The 16,573-nt window shown below is 43.0% G+C and overlaps 1 protein-coding gene across 2 annotated transcripts in view; it reads left to right on the forward strand.

Annotated features, from left to right (window-relative positions):
- PLAA (phospholipase A2 activating protein) overlaps positions 1-16,573 on the forward strand; it is a 42,867-nt gene that overhangs the window by 5,152 nt on the left and 21,142 nt on the right. For both annotated transcript variants that reach the window (XM_041004526.1, XM_041004527.1), the window contains exons 2-7: positions 4,144-4,337; positions 9,138-9,238; positions 9,324-9,444; positions 12,945-13,112; positions 13,536-13,671; positions 15,249-15,418. In XM_041004526.1, coding sequence (XP_040860460.1) covers positions 4,144-4,337; positions 9,138-9,238; positions 9,324-9,444; positions 12,945-13,112; positions 13,536-13,671; positions 15,249-15,418 — 890 coding nt within the window. The remainder of the gene's footprint in view (positions 1-4,143; positions 4,338-9,137; positions 9,239-9,323; positions 9,445-12,944; positions 13,113-13,535; positions 13,672-15,248; positions 15,419-16,573) is intronic.

The following is a 16,573-nucleotide window of genomic DNA, read 5'->3' on the forward strand; positions in this document are numbered from 1 at the left end:
CTCTCCCTCAGTTTCTGTCACTCTGCCTTTTTAAGTAGCTGAAAATAAAGATATATGTTAAAGTATATAATTTAGTGGCATTTAATCTGTATTAATCTGTGCATCCGTCACCACCATCCATTTTCATAACTTTGATTTGTGAAACTGAGACTCTTTACCTATTGAAAGAGCAACGCTACATTACACGCTCTGCCAGCCTCTGGCAACCTGTGATTTTTGACTGTGAGTGGGTTCATACAGTTTGGCTTTTGTGACTGGATTATCAGCATGATGTCCTCAACTGAGATTGTCCGTATTATAGCACATGTGAAAATTTCCTTCCTTTGTAAGACTGAATAAAATTTCATTTTTTATCCCACAATGAAAAGAATTTATTTCAAAGGCATAATGACAGAGAATGACAGTAACAGACCCTTTCCACCTGCTCAAGTGGCCACAGCCCTAGGCTGGCTGGAGCCAGTCAAGAGCCTAGAATTCCACCTGTGTTTCACACATGTGTGCAAAGGACCCAAATACTTTTGTCTTCTCCTTTGCAGGCTCTACATTAGCAGGAAACTGGGTCAGAAGCGGAGTAGTTGGAACTCTAATCACGTACTCTGATATGAGTTTGGGATCTGACTTAACTGCTGCTCTGTGTATTCAATTCAGGCTCCCAAAATGTTGAGCAAGAAATGTGCTTATTGAGGAGCCCTTGTCTGATGAATTGACTATTTATTAAGGCTTTCAAGATACTCTGTTTCCTTCTGCTTTTCTTAAGTTTGATTTTAATGTTCCTCATTATGACTCTCTGAGTTTATTTTAATTGGAATTAATTAAGCTTCATCAAATTCATGGTGTCTTCTGCCATTATGTTCTCAACTGTTCTGTTTTCCTCCTCTCTTATGGAATTGTCAGTTTGTTAACTTGGTTCATGTGTTAGTCAAGACCATTAGGCTGTTTTCAGTGTTTATCATTTTTCTTGCTGTTGCTGAGTTGATAATTTACAGTGTCCTATCTTCAAATTCACTAATTTTTTTCTGCCTACTCAGATCTGCCTTTGAATACACCTAGTAAACTTTTGATGTCAACTATTAAGTTTTTCAATTCTAAGGGTTTTTTTTGTTGTTGTTTTGTTTTGTTTTTTAGGCATTTGATCTGCACACTAGCATTTTAATTTTGTTTAGACTTTTTTCCCCCTATACTTTCTTCTTCATTATGTTTGGTTGTTTCAGCATCTTTAAAACAGTTGTATTAAAGACTTTGTCTAGCATATCTGCCATTAGGTATTTTTCATGTTTTTTTTTTTTAAACAGGCTGTGCTCTCCTGTTTAGTTTTTGTAGTTTTTGTATTTGGTATTGTTGAAAATTAGATATTGAGTCTAACATGCTAGAAATTAGATTACTCCATTTTCTAGTGGTGGTTTTTGTTGGTTATGTTTTTTTTTGTTTGTTTGTTACTGTAGAATGAATGTGCCAGAGATCACCCTGTCAGGTCTTTGCTGAGCCAGAACTCTTTCTTGAGCGTACATGCTTGTTTTTTGATTTTTTTTGCATATGCAGTTCTTTTTAAATGTTCTAGTCTTTATATCTGGCATTTCCCCCTCCTCCCGTTCCCCCCCAAAAGCAAAAACATGAAGAGTTTAAGGCAACTGGGTGTCAGACCTCTAAAACCATGAAAGTTGGGGAGGAGTCTGGCATAGGCGCTAAAATGCTGTTTGGAGCACCTACACCCCTTATTGGAGTGCCTGGCTGTGCTTCAACTCCAGCTTCCTGTTAACGCACCCCCTGGGAGGCAGCAGGTGATCGCTCAGGCACTTAAGTCTCTGCCACCCACAAGGGAGACCTAGTTGGGCTCCTGGCTTCAACCTGTTCCAGCCCTGGCTGCCACTGGCCTTTGGGAGGCAAACCAGCAGAGAAGGAATCTCCATCTCTGTCTTTCAACCTTTCAAATAAAAAGTGATGATAAATGAAACTTTAAAGCCTTGGTAGTCACTTCAGTTGGAGCGGTAGGGGAGGGTAGAAATGAGAAGGTGCAGCAACAGTACTGTCTGCTTCTTTTTGCAGCTTCAAGGTCGGAGTAGCAATAAGTTGTCAGAGAATAGATTAGATCCTTATTGCCCATCCCAGCTGCTGCCCTGAATACAAGCTGCTCTAGTAACATGAGCACAAGTCCACCTGCAACGGAGCTAAGGAATGAGGTACAGTGCTGAGAGCTGAAATTGATCCAAGTTACCTCACATTTATAGATCATCCTTTCTTCCTGGACATTCTAAGCTTTCAGCTGACTCCAGAGTTCCAAAATAGTTCCATCAGACAAATACTACCAGGGCACTTGTTGGGCAGGTATGGCGTCAGATTATTGGTGCTTCATAATTTCTCCCTTCTGCCTACGTTGATTTTCCCGTAGCTCTCCTAAGGCCTTTACTATTTGTCAGCTTTCACTATTCAAAGTTGTTTCTTCTTCTTTTTTTCCATGTGCCTTGCCCTTGTGGATTTCCACATTTCCACATATACATAGTCTCAATGGGACTTGGGAAGAGAGTAAAAGTAGACGAGTGTGTTCGGTCCTTGCCTGGGGACTCTTACCTCTTCACATGCTTTTGTCTTGGCATCTTCACCCATACTGCAAACTCCTTGATTTAACTTGTGTTATGGCCACAACTCTTTCTATCCCCCTTAGCAACTAACATTACTTTCCATGTAATCTATTATTATCTGTTCTTTTGGCCTCTTATAAGGCATAATGCTAAGTAATTGATACTCACACCAGATTGATCATCATTCCAGTCCCGAGGCCATTTTCATTGTACTGTTTCCAAAGTAGCTTTTTGTTGTTGTTGTTTAGAGCAACCATTTATATATCCTTATATTCGTTCCTTTTTTAAAATTATTTTTTGTTTTGTTTTATGAAACAGTTCCCATTGGCTCTAAGATTTCCTGTCCCCCTTCCCTATTAATTTCGCCTTTGCATATTGACAATGATGAATATTCTAGCAGGTAGGTTACATTATACTAATGGGTTCTAAGTTAATGATTCATAGTGTACAAATGTCCTCTCTACGTCTAATGCTTATTGCTAATGGATTTTACGGTTACTATTGTTAGAAAAGCAGAGAGAGAGAATGAACTCCCATGCAGTAATTCACTTTCAAAATGTCCTCATTAGTTAGTCCTGGGCTGGACCAAAGCTCAGAGCCAGAAACTCAATCCACATCTCCCACGAGAGTGGCAGGGACCCAACCACTTGATCCATTATCCTCTGCATTCTAGGATCTGACTAGCAGGAAAGTGGACTTGGCAGTAGAGCCAGATAGGAAATCTCGGCACTTCTATGTGAGATGACAGCATTTCTATCTGCTACGCCAAAACTTTCTCTTCCTCTAATTTAGTTGCCTTAATTGTGTGTATGTTTGACTTCAGCAGGGATTTCTCCATCTAAGTCTCCCATGTGTCCTTGAGGAGTAAACCCGCAAGGGTTCATTTAACACTGCTTTCCCAGGCCCATTAGCAGGGAGGTGGACTGGAGGTCGAGCAGGCAAGACTCAAACCTGTGTCCACATGGGACAATGATGTTGCAAGCAGCAGCTTAACCCGTGGTGTCGTGACAGCCCCTTCAGCCAGGATTTCTAGGGTTAACAGTCACTGACGCATAGAGATGAAGGTGGAGAATGGAAAAAAGCTATTCATAATATTTGTTTCCCCGCATTTCCCTCCTTCTCAATGCTTTTTGTTAATTAACATCTTATCAAAAAGCTAGTAATCAGACTTTTCCTAAATTGATGTAATCCTTTGTAAATTTAAAACAATTGATTTATGAAAGTGGGTATTTTTCTTTTAAGATTTATTTTTGTTTACTTAAAGTCAGAATTACAGAGACATGGGAAGAAACAGAGAGACTCTCCATCCACTGGTTCACCCTGCAGTTGGCCACCGTGGCTCAGGGTCAGAGCTGGGCCTGCCTGAAGCTGGGAGCCAGGTGCTTCTTCTGGGTTTCCCACCTTGTTGCAGGGGCCAAAGACTTGGCCATCTTTCACTGCTCTCCAGGTATTTTAGCATGGAGCTGGATTAAAAGAAGATCAGCCAGGGCTCCAGCTGGTGCCTCTGTGGGGTCCTGGTGTCACTGACAGCATGTTAACTCCTATTTTAATTATTTTATCTTTGCAGTCCTAACAGGGGCTTCACAGAAATGCACTGTATGAGTGGCCACTCCAACTTTGTATCTTGCGTATGCATCATACCCTCAAGTGACACATACCCTCATGGACTAATTGCCACTGGAGGAAATGACCACAATATATGCATCTTCTCACTGGACAGCCCACTGCCACTTTATATTCTGAAAGGTCACAAGAATAACGGTGAGTATAACTCTTTGATGTTTTTCTGTTTGGAGTTTTGTCTCTTTGAAAACAAAATTTGCATATCTATCTTAGGTGTGGCTACAATAGAAGCCTTTTGGGACCATCTTAGTTCTGTAAAGTCTACGGTAAAATTTCTGTTGTTGATGAAGGCTGACATATTTACGTAGACAAAAAGTAGATTGTTCTGTTATGGGAGGAGGAGAATGCATAATTTAATGTACTTTGTGGTTCTAGTTTTCAGCTGCTTTGTGCAAGAACTCCATTTACTCAGGAAAATTCATTATATTTCTTATCTTCTGTTATGTCTGTTTTCATATAGCAAATCTAAGACCCACGGGAAGATCTTCTTTCCACTGGTTCACTTCCCAAGTGGCTGCAACAGCTGGAACTGAGCCAAAACCAGGAGCTTCTTCCAGGTCTCCCACGTGGTGCAGGGTCTTAAAGCTTTGGGTGTCCTCTACTGCTTCCTGAGGCTACAAGCAGGGAGCTGGACAGGAAGCAGGGCTGCTGGGACATGAACAGTGCCCATATGGGATCCCAACAAAATCAAGACTAGTACTTAGCTACTAGGCTACTGCACCAGGCCCTTTAGTTTTATTTTTGGTGATGTTTACATAATTGATTAGCGTGGGAATGTTTGAGGATTAGGGGAAAGTAGATTAGGCAAATGTTTCCAATTTTGTTTCTTTTTCTATGGGGGTGGGAAGGAGGAGATTGGAGGAGATTAGAGAAGTGGCTCCCAGCCTCCCAGCCTCAGTACCGGGGGATAGGGAATGGCCACCCGATTGCATCCCAAGGTCCCTAATGTGGAGCATGCTCCATGGGTTCTCCTTAAGTGGTTTCAGTACTTTTAAAATGCTCTCAATCTCGCTGATCCACGGATGAGGAAATTCTTCCAGGGTCCACTGGCTGACAGTCTACCGTAGAGTCTCCATTGGCCCAGATATTTGCTGTCAAGATTTGCTGGAGAAGTTCACCAATTTTTTTCTGCTAGCTTCATCTGCTATGGTGCCCGATATTCTCTGCAGGCTTCAGTGGACTGCCGTGAAGTCCGCATGTGTCTGGACATGCTCTCCACTGCCCCATCTTAGCCATCGAGGAGGCCCAGTTCTAACGTATCTGCCTACACACACACTGGTAGTTGCGATTACTGGGTCAGTTCTATCTCCAGCCCTGTCTCTTACGTGAACTAATGGACGCTATGGCCTAGCACAACCCTGCCCATAATCGGCCCTTGTGTACACCAGTGGGAACTGCAACCTAGTTGGAGTGACCCCCAATAACCCTCATTGCATCTGCTCTGGGCCCTGGTTCCTGTGCTTGCCAGAAGGTACAGCAGACTGGCGCAGTTTATTCCATATGCCATTCAGCTTTCATATACATCAATGGATATTGAAGCTTAGCTCAACCCCACTGACCCCGTTATCCAGCCCGCACTCATGCAAGTGGATGCCGTTGACTGCCTAGCCAGGCCCGTCCCCAGCCCTGGTTTTTGTGCTCACCAGTGACAGTTGCAGCCCATCAAAGAGGTGCCACCATTTTCCTATTAGGCCCACTCCCAATCCCGGGTCTTGTCCTTTCCAGGCACTCTTCAGGTGGCTTTGCAGTCTGGATTAACATGGCTTGCCCCAAGTCCCAGCATTTGCCAGCTGATGCTGTGGCAGATCCCAACCACGCCACACTTATGCTTGTGCCATAAGCATGGCTCATGCTTGTGCCAGGGGATGTTGTCACTTACCCAGCATGGCTGTTCCCCTAAACCAGTTGACATGCCAGCCAACAGATGTGGGAGCTCTTCCCAACCTGTTCTGCCCTCAGATCCAGTTCTCACGCTCACCAGTGGGAACAGTGGCCCAGCAGGCGAGCCCCTGACAGACCCCCAGCAAGACTAATGCCAGACCCACGCTGCAACCGCGCCACCCCTGGTTTCACGTGTGCTGGTGGATGCTGCAGCAGTCTGGTATATCTCATTTCATCTCAGCATTCACAGGTGGGTGCTACAGCCTGGACTCGCTAGTCTGTCCCCAGTTCCAGCTCATGCTGGTGGGTGCTGTGGCCTAGCCCAGCCAGCCTATACAGCCCCTAGTCCCAGCCCTGTGGTGAACTGGCTGGTGTTGCAACGCGACCCGGCCTGTCCTGCACTTGGTCCTGGTTCTCAGATCTGCCATTGGGTGTTATGAACTGGTCCAGTCTGGCCTTCCCTCAGACCTGATCCACACGTATGCCTCTGGGTACTATAAGTTGGTCTGGTTTGGGCAACTGCCAGTGTTGGTTCTTGTGCTCATCTGCAGGGACTGTGTCCTGACAAGGATTTCTCCAGGCTCTTCTATCAGTGGCAGATGTCATGCACAGTGGTGGGTCCTCAGCCCAGACTGACTTAGTCTACTTCCTATCCTGGGAGCAACAATGGCCTTGCCCATCTGGCCCACACCCATTCTGGTTCTTGCTGTTAGGTGCTACAGCCCAGCCACACCTGTTCCATGCCCTGACACAGCTCTTGATTGGTTCAGTGGGTGCCAAGACCTAGCCCAGCCCTTCTATATCCACCCTGGCTCTCATGAGCACCAGTGGATGCTGGAGTCTACCCCAGTCTGGCACACTCCAGATCCATCACATCCATGTTGAGAGACACTGCAGTCATGTCCAGCCTAGATCACCACCCCCATTCTAGCTCTCACTCACTAGTGTGAACCACAACCCAGCCAGGGTATCCCCTTAGCTCCCCAACCAGGCCTGCTCCCAACTATAGATCTTTGCACATGTGCCAGTAGTTGCTCTGACCCAGCATGACATAACCAATCCCCTGTCCTGGACTTTGCCATCAGATTCTGCAGCCTGGCCTGCCCCAATCCCAACTTTTATTGGCGGGGGGCGGGGGGTGCTGCAACCTAGCCCTGCCCAGCTTGCTCCCATCCTTGGTCATGCAAACTGGTAGCCTAGCCTGGCATAACCCACACTCTATTATAGCTCATGCACATGCCAATGAGCCAAGATTTGGCCCTGCCCTGTCAGGTCCAGCCCCCTCTAGGCCAACCCACACACTTACTGATGGGCGGAGCTACCTTGCCAGCCCTGAGCAACACCCAGGCCTGAATCACATGTTCACCAGTGGGTACTATGGCCCAGCGGGGGAGTTTCCCCCACTAGGCTCACTCCCAGACCCCTGTCTCACATGTGCTGGCAAATGTTATAGCCTTACCCGACATAGTCTGCCCTCTCCATCCTGACCTTTGAGCTGGTGGATGTTGTGGCCCTGTGTGTCCCACGCCCTATTGGGTACGCCTGTGGGTGCTGTAGCCTGGACCTGCTTGGCCTGTTCTCATCCCCAGCACCCATGAGTGTTGGACGATTCCATAATCATGCCAAGCTCAACCTATCACTAAACTCATCTCATAAATTAGCCAGCAGAAATTGCAGTTCTACAGGGGTTGGCTCAAATATCCCCCAGGGAATCTGCCCCCAGACCAGGTTGTCTCACATGTTGGTTAGTGTCATGACCAGCCTAAAACTACTTGTCCCCGTTTTGAGTCTCACTGGTAAGTACTGTGGTCTAGCCCCACCCACCACGTAGGCCCCCAGCCCTAGCTTTTGTGTTTGTTGGTGAGTGGTGGTCAGTGGTGATTCATAGTCCAGTTCAGGTCTCTCACGTGGGCTGGTGCATTGGTCTGACCCTGAAAGCTACTCTAGCTTCCCCCTTCCAAACCCCACTTGGTTTCAGCCCCCTTGCTTACCTGCAAGGACAGTGGCCTTGTCGATAGAAGTTCTTCAGAAGTGATTCTTCACGTGCATCATACTCTCTCACATCTCCTTTTCCGCTTCCCTGATCAATCCACAGTCCCTGTGCCTTGGAGCTCACGGGTTTGCTAGCCCAGTGTTCCAGTGGGGTGGTATGCTAGCCTGAAGCTTTGCCTGCACACTAGGGTCCCCTGCTCGTGGCATATGTGTTGGCCTGGGACCTTACCATTCTGCACACCCAAGTTCCAGGCCCACTTAAAGTTCCCTAAACCTGGTCCACCAGAACACCAGGGCAATGTGCTAGCCTTGGCTCTCTGCAGTCCCCAGTATATGGAAGCTGGAAAGGAAAGCATAATCAGAGCAAACACTCCCACTTGAAAAAGAGGACAGCACCAAGACAGCAGTCACTCACCCAGCCGTTCTCAAGTCCAGTGGAGTGGCTGTTTCAAGGACTCTGCTTCTGAGAGTGGGAAGGTTTTTGCCTCTCTGGTCTCAGGAAAGAATTTCCCAATCCATGTTTGGTGCTTCTGCTTTGACACTGCGGTGCATTCTTCCTTTCATTAGTTCATTTTTTTCATATCTGTAGTGTTGGTAATATGTAATTTCACATCAAAGTACTAAGATATTTAATTAGCCATTCTGTTAGAATTGAACTTTGATCTTGACTGCAGGCTTGTTTTTGTGTGTGTGAGTCATTTTAATGAAAGTGGCCATGATTTTCTGTATAAGTAGTATTTAAAAATATTTTCTTAGATCTGCAAAGAGCTGTGCATTCCTGCTTAATGCTCCTTCCTCCTCATTTCTCAGACCAGGAATCTGATGCTACGTGTTATCCTAGTGGTCATTTAGCTTGTCCTTAGCACGGCAGGGCCTTCCACCGTCCAGTCTGACATCAGTTTGATTTTGATCACCACACTCTTCTATGTGTCCATTGATTTAAGCCTTGATTGGTTGGGGTACTGTTACTTCCAAAGAGCTTTTAACAGGCAGTATTGTAATAACTCATTGCAGGGCTGAGCATTTTTTCTGACTGAATATGTTAACAAGACTTTCTCCTCCTAGTCTGTAGTCTTTCATCTGGAAAATTTGGAACATTACTTAGTGGCTCATGGGACACCACTGCTAAAGTCTGGCTGAATGACAAATGCATGATGACCTTACAGGTACAGTGTTTCTCTGTGAATATTCTAGATGAAAATTAAATATAATTGTGTGGCTAGTGAAATTGATACCCATTTTTATTCATAGGGTCATACAGCTGCAGTATGGGCAGTAAAGATCCTACCTGAACAGGGTTTGATGTTGACTGGCTCAGCAGACAAAACCATTAAATTGTGGAAGGCTGGAAGATGTGAGAGGACTTACGCAGGTAAGATCAGGACAAGTAACTTTTGGAATATTATTATTTGCCCTGTTGGGTTTTTTAATTCAAATTTTAGATGCTTGAAAATAGTATTTCTAAAACATTTTTTTTTTTTTAAAGATTCATTTTTATTATATTTTCATTGGAAAGGCAGATATACAGAGAGGAGAGACAGAGAGGAAGATCCTCCATCCGATGATTCACTCCCCAAGTGAGCGCAACGGGCCGATACTATGCCGACCCGAAGCCAGGAGCCTCTTCCGGGTCTCCCACGCGGGTGCAGGGTCCCAAAGCCTTGGGCCGTCCTCGACTGCTTTCCCAGGCCACAGGCAGGGAGCTGGAAGGGAAGCGGGGCTGCCGGGATTAGAACCGGTGCCCATATGGGATCCCGGGCGTGCAAGGCGAGGACTCAACCACTTGCGCCACCGCGCCGGGCCCCTAAAACATTTTATTAGAGTCACTTGACTTGGGTGAATGTAATGCTTCTGATACTTAATATTAAAATTTTTAAGTTATTTTTTATTTGAAAAGTAGAGAAGGAGATACATACAGAGAGAGATAAGACAAACTGATGGATCAATTGATTGATCTGTCTTCCATCCGCTGGTTCACTCCTCAGATGACCAAATGGCTGGAGCAGAGCTGATGCAAAGACAGGAGATAGGAGTTTCTTCCAGGTCTCTCATATGGATACAAGGGCCGAAGAACTTGAGCCATTCTCTGCTTTTTACTAAGCCATAAGATCTTGATTGGAAGTGGAGCACTGAGGACACAAATCAGCACCCATATGGGATGCCAGCACTGTAAGTGGAAGTTTAGCTTACCATGCCATGGTGCCGGCCTCTTAAGTTTATTTCGCAGGTGCCAATGTTGTGGGATAGTTGGATACTGCCCATGATACCCGTATTCCATAGGTGTGTGCTGTTTGTGTTCCAGCTGTTTCTGTTCTGATCCAGCTCCTGGCTGGTAAATTTGGGAAGGGAGCAGAGTCCCAAATCTACATAACCCATATGAGAGTCCTAGAAATGGCTCCTGGCTGCCTTCTGGCCCAACCCTGGGCATTGTGGAGTGAACCGATGCAGGAGTGGAAGAATTCTCTGTTTCCCTCTTTCTCCTTCTAACTTTGGCTTTCAATTGAATCAAACTTTTAAAATAAATGTTGTCATGAAAATACATAGGACAACCAGGTGTAGACTAATGAATATCTGTCTAATAAACTATATTGTTTATGTGATTCTGCATATTATATATATATGAAATTTATAAATTTGTGTTACATATTTTGTCTCATTAACACATTCTGCCTGAAATTTTAAGCATTAGCCATACTGATCATGGGCTAACAGTATTATTTTCACATATAGTGGAACACATCATAGTGTCTTGGTTCATATTGAAATATATTGTATGATGATAACAAATTTGTGGATCTGGTGGGTAGACTATAAGTAATATCTAAAGTGTCTCTTGTTTTATATTAATAGCACTAATTTACTTATGGGGCACTTGTATTTTTAAAATGAGTTCTTTAAATTGCATTTTTTTCCTCCTCTTGAAGGTTTCTCTTTAGAAATTCATCACTGTTCTGCATACTCCTTCAAGACTATCAGGACTTTTAGTCCCTTTATAAAGATAAAATTAGCTGTAAATGGAAAATGGATAATAAGTTATAACTAAGTGTTATACTTGTTTTTTTTTTGTTATCAGTTCCTACAATGTATTTATTAAGCCAGCATTAGTCTTTGTTAGCTGACCTAAATCAACAAATACTAAGCCTGCGAATTTTGATTTCTCATCTTATTTTATAGCAGTCCAAGCTTTAACAACTGTCTTTTCTTTAAATTTATCAGATATCTACTCTTTGTTATGTATATCGGTTATGATTGAACATTGTGAATATTAAGAAGTGTTTTGCTGTTGGAAATAAAAATTGAAATGTTATTTGAGTAAAAGTGAAGGTTATTTGTTGGTATCAAAACGCTTTTTATATTTTGTTTCAATATTTACTTTACTTATTTGAAAGGCAGAATTACAGAATGTGAGACTGATCATCAACCCTCTGGTTCTCTTTCCAATGGCTTCAACAGTAGGAGATGGGGTATAGCACCAAAGCCTAATGGCTAAATCCTTTCTTTGCATGTGCCAGGATCCCATATGGGTCCTGGTTCATGTGCCTCCCTGTTGTGGTCTGGAAAAGCAGTAGAGGATGGCCCAAAGCTTTGGGACCCTGCACCCACATCGGAGACTTGGAAGAAGCTCCTAGCTCCTGGCTTTGGATTGGCGCAGCTCTGGCCATTGTGGCTGCTTGAGGAGTGAATCAGCAGAGGGAAAGTTTTTGTCTTTGTATCTCTTCTCTAAGTCTGCATCCCCAATGAAAATAAATAAATCTTAAAAACAAACACACACAAAAAAACCAGGTAGGAGGTGGACGAATCTGAGGACAGAATGCCAGGAGCTTCCTTTGGGTATCCCATGTCTTTTCTGGGGCCCAAAAAACAGTTATGCCATATTCTGCTATTCCAGGTGCATTAGCATAGGGCTGGATCAGATGTGGGTCAGCTAGGACTTGAACTAGCAGCCATATGGAAAGCTAGTATTGCAGGAAACTTGTATGTCATGATGCTGACTCCTGAAACATTGTTTTTGGAGATTTTTTTTTAAGATTTATTTTTTTTTTTAATTGGAAAGTCAGACACACAGAGAGAAGGAGAGGCAGAGAGGAAGATCTTTCATCCAATGATTCACTCCCCAAGTGAGCGCAATGGCCGTTGCTGCACCAATCCGAAGCCAGGAGCCCAGATCCTCCTCCTGGTCTCCTACTTGGTGCAGGGTCCCAAGACTTTGGGACATCCTTGACTGCTTTCCCAGGCCACAAGCAGGGAGCTGGATGGAAAGTGGAGCTGCCAGGATAAGAACCAGCATACATATGGGATCCCGAGGCGATCAAGGCAAGGACTTTAGTTGCTAGGCCATTGCGCCGGGCCCATGGAGATTGTTTTTGAGAGGGTGGGATGCTTATAAAATCACTTCCTAGGACTAGTGATAAGGAATGGCAAAATTAAAGTATAAATTTGGGTTTTCTGACTTTTTATTAAAAGAAGAATAAAATATTCTGAGGCATGTCCAGAGCTGGCACAATGGCGCAATGGCTAAATCCTTGCCTTGGAAGAACTAGGATCACATATGGATTTCAGTTTGTGCCCTGGCTGCTCCTTTCTCCATGCAGCTCCCTGCCTGTGGCCTGGGAAGCAGTTGATGATGGCCCAAAGCCATGGGATCCTGCACCCGCATAGGAGAACTGGAAAAAGCTTCTGATTTTGGATCAGCTCAGTTCCAGTAGTTGTGGCTAGCTGGGGAGTGAACCAGCCAATGAAAGAACGTTCTCACTGTCTCTCCTTCTCAGTAAATCTGCCTTCCCAATAAAAATAAATAAATCTTTAAAAAAATCAGAGCCTTCAAAGACATGATCAATTTTATTGTTTGATTTTGTTCTTTCTGTAATACAGGACATGAAGACTGTGTAAGAGGTTTGGCAATTTTGAGTGAAACGGAGTTTCTTTCCTGTGCAAATGATGCTAGTATTAGAAGGTGGCAAATCACTGGCGAGTGTCTAGAAGTATATTATGGACATACAAATTATATTTATAGCATATCTGTCTTTCCAAATTGCAGAGGTAAGATATTCTTGGGCAGATGTTTTTAGAATTTTATATTGAGCATTATACTGAGATGAGGGAAGCCTGATTACATCTGTCAGTGTGCTATCTGTGACTCGAATAATCTAGTACAGTTGTTCAGTATCTTTTTCCTAATTAAAAAAACTGTATTGTCTTGTTTATTTTAAAACAAACTAGAAGGTTATTTTTTTAAGAGGCCTTGGGCATCTGTGGACAAATATTGCAATTTATAGATTAAAGTTATGAGATGTAAGATGAGATGAATTTAAATGTGATTTTGAAGTTGTACATTATGTCATATCACATAAAATAACATTTAAAACCGTAATTTTAAAACTTTGAAGTTTAAAAAGATAGTGTTGAACAAATGTACTAATTTTATTGGCTCCAATTAATTGTTCATATATTCATCAATTCTAGATTTTGTGACAACCGGAGAAGACAGATCTCTGAGAATCTGGAAACATGGGGAATGTGCTCAGACAATCCGACTTCCAGCTCAGTCCATATGGTGCTGCTGTGTGCTAGACAATGGGGACATTGTAGTTGGTGCAAGGTAGTTACATTCTAAGCAGTCTATAACTGTCTAGACCTTTCCCAGGCATTAGAGTGTACAGAGATAAGCTGTAAGACATTTCAAGTGACCTGGGGAGGTGGATGATAGGTACATTGTTTCAGCCAATAAAACAGAGGGTATCCCAGGATTTTTTTCTTATGGTTGCATTACAAGTTGTGCAGTTGAAACACTGACTATAAAATTAGTTAGGAAGAGCCCAATGTGGTAGCCTAGTGCCTAAAGTCCTCGCCTTGCATGCATTGGGATAGAATATGGGACCAGTTCTAATCCTGGCAGCCCTGCTTCCCATTCAGCTCCCTGCTTGTGGCCTGGGAAAGCAGTATAGAGGATGGCCCAAAGCTTTGGGATCCTGCACTAGTGTGGGAGACCTCTAAGCAGCTCCTGTTTTCTGGCTTTGGGTCGGCGCAGTTCCAGCTGTTGCGGCTGCTTGGGGAGTGAAACACTGGACAGAAGATCTTCCTCTCTGTCTCTGTCCTCTCTGTATTTTTGAGTGAAATTGTCATCAAAGGGAGAATAAACTTGAGGGGTCAAGCCATGGAAAGTTAGAAAAGCATTTGGATTTGCTTTGGATGCTGTTATTAGTAACTCTTTGATTATGCATATACATTTATATTATACAACATGAACATTAAATGCCCATTTATGTGTATATTATTTACATACACTGCAAAACAGGGGTGCTAGAAGAAATGGATGAAGGAAAGGATTAAGGACTACCCTAGAATTGAAGGCAAAGGAAAACAAACAAATAACAACAAAAGCAACTGTAAGGATTAGTGGGTTTTACCTGTTTTGATTGGGTTGGTTTGTTGGATCAGTTCCCCCTCACCTCCTTAAGTGTAGCTCAAGTGGAAAAATAACTTCAATTGAAGATGTTCAGTTGGCTTGTTTGTGTAAAGTCAAATAAGAAACAGTATTATAAAACTGGAATTAATACAGTTGAAAATAGCTAACTTTGCTACCCAAACTTTAGAATTTAGAAATTAGACAAGTAAAGTAATTTTTTTTCTCTGAGACTACTGGCTGGGGACTGCCATCTATCTGAAATGCGAGGTTGGGTTTCCAATTTTGTTTTCCTATGGTTGAAATTGCATTGTTCATTACTGGCATAGCAAAGAGTGTGTTTCCCTGTTGAACATTTGCTATGTAATAAACTGTATGCTTATGTTGAGCCTCTTCTAAAACGAATCAGGCTACTACACCATAATATCAATGTAATACTGAGTTTAAATGTATATATTTAAATTTCATATCTTCAGGATTATATCTTTAGATTTATATAATGATAAATTTAACTTGGTGTTAGAAAATATTTTTACTTGGAGTTGAAAATTAAGCATAGTATTTCTGTATCCTTTGCCAGTTAATTCTTTAAATAGGTGAAATATTAAAGGGCATTGTGTGCTGAAGTGAGCATCCTGCTGGCAGTAATAAATCCCTAATAGCATTTCTTACACTCATGAATAGAGATTATTTTTGCCTTGGATCATTTGGGTGCGACAATGTTAAAGCAATATCACACTGACTTTTAACAATCACTTTGTTTTTCCTTATAGTGATGGTATTATTAGAGTGTTTACAGAATCCGAAGATCGGGCAGCAAGTGCCGAGGAAATCAGAGCTTTTGAAAAAGAGCTCTCTCAAGCAACAATTGATTCCAAAACTGGAGATTTAGGGGACATCAATGCGGAGCAGCTTCCTGGAAGGGATCATCTGAATGAACCTGGTAAATATTTCAATTTATTAGGGGTTAAAAAAAAAGTCTCGTTGGAATATTGAGCAATTAAACAAACAAAATGCTTTCCTACGGATTTCAGTGTTATTCTCATTGCCAGATTCTAATTTTTGAGAATTTTCCTGACATAAATAGCTGTTAAGACTAGCTATGTTCTTGGACCTGGCGCAGTGGCCTAGCAGCTAAAGTCCTTGCCTTGCACGCCCCGGGATCCCAGATGGGTGCTGGTTCTAATCCCAGCAGCTCCACTTCCCATCCAGCTCCCTGCTTGTGGCCTGGGAAAGCAGTCAAGGATGGCCCAAAGTCTTGGGACCCTGCACCAAGTGGGAGACCTGAAAGAAGCTCCTGGCTTCAGATCGGTGCAGCACCGGCCGTTGTGGTCACTTGGGGAGTGAATCATTGGACGGAAGATCTTCCTGTCTCTCTCTATATCTGACTTTGCAATAAAAATAAATCTTTCAAAAAAAAAAAAAGACTATTTTCTTCTCACAGTTTTTAGACTTTGAGTTCATGAACTTCTCATAATTTATTTGAAAGGCAGAGAGAGAAAAGGAGCAAGTTCCCATGTGCCAATTTTCACCTCAGATGTCCATGTTGTCCAAGGCTGGGTCAGGCCAACTCAGTAACTGCATCTGAGCATTTCATATGCTTGGCTGGGACCCGAGCACCTTGGCCATCACTTGCTGTCTCCCAGAGTATACATTAATAGGAAGCTAGGGGTAGAGAGAGTACTGGAACCTAGGTACTCTGATGTGGAACAATCTTGTCCCAATTGGTATCTTTTTTTTTTTTAAGACTTACTTATTTTTAATTAATTTATTTTTATTTTAACTTATTTTAATTAATTAATTAATTTAAAAGTTAGATATACAGAGAGGAGAAGAGATAAATTTTCTGTCCGTTGATTCACTCCCCAAGTGAAACTGTACTATGGCAACGATGTGGAGGGATCCAACATGGGGAGAGGGTTTGGGGAGGAGTTGGGGGAATCCCAGAGCCTATGAAACTATGTCATAAAAAAACAAAGCAAAACAAAACAAATCACCCAAGATCTGTCATCCTCCAGTACATCCACTGTTGTAAAATAAATGCAATCCAGTGTCCTCTGCTAAATTTCATGAATATTCAGTTATTTTAAAAAATCTT

The sequence above is a fragment of the Ochotona curzoniae genome, unplaced genomic scaffold, assembly GCF_017591425.1.
Source record: "Ochotona curzoniae isolate NIBS_2020 unplaced genomic scaffold, NIBS_Ocur_1.0 scaffold_3208, whole genome shotgun sequence".
Taxonomy (NCBI): Eukaryota; Metazoa; Chordata; class Mammalia; order Lagomorpha; family Ochotonidae; genus Ochotona; species Ochotona curzoniae.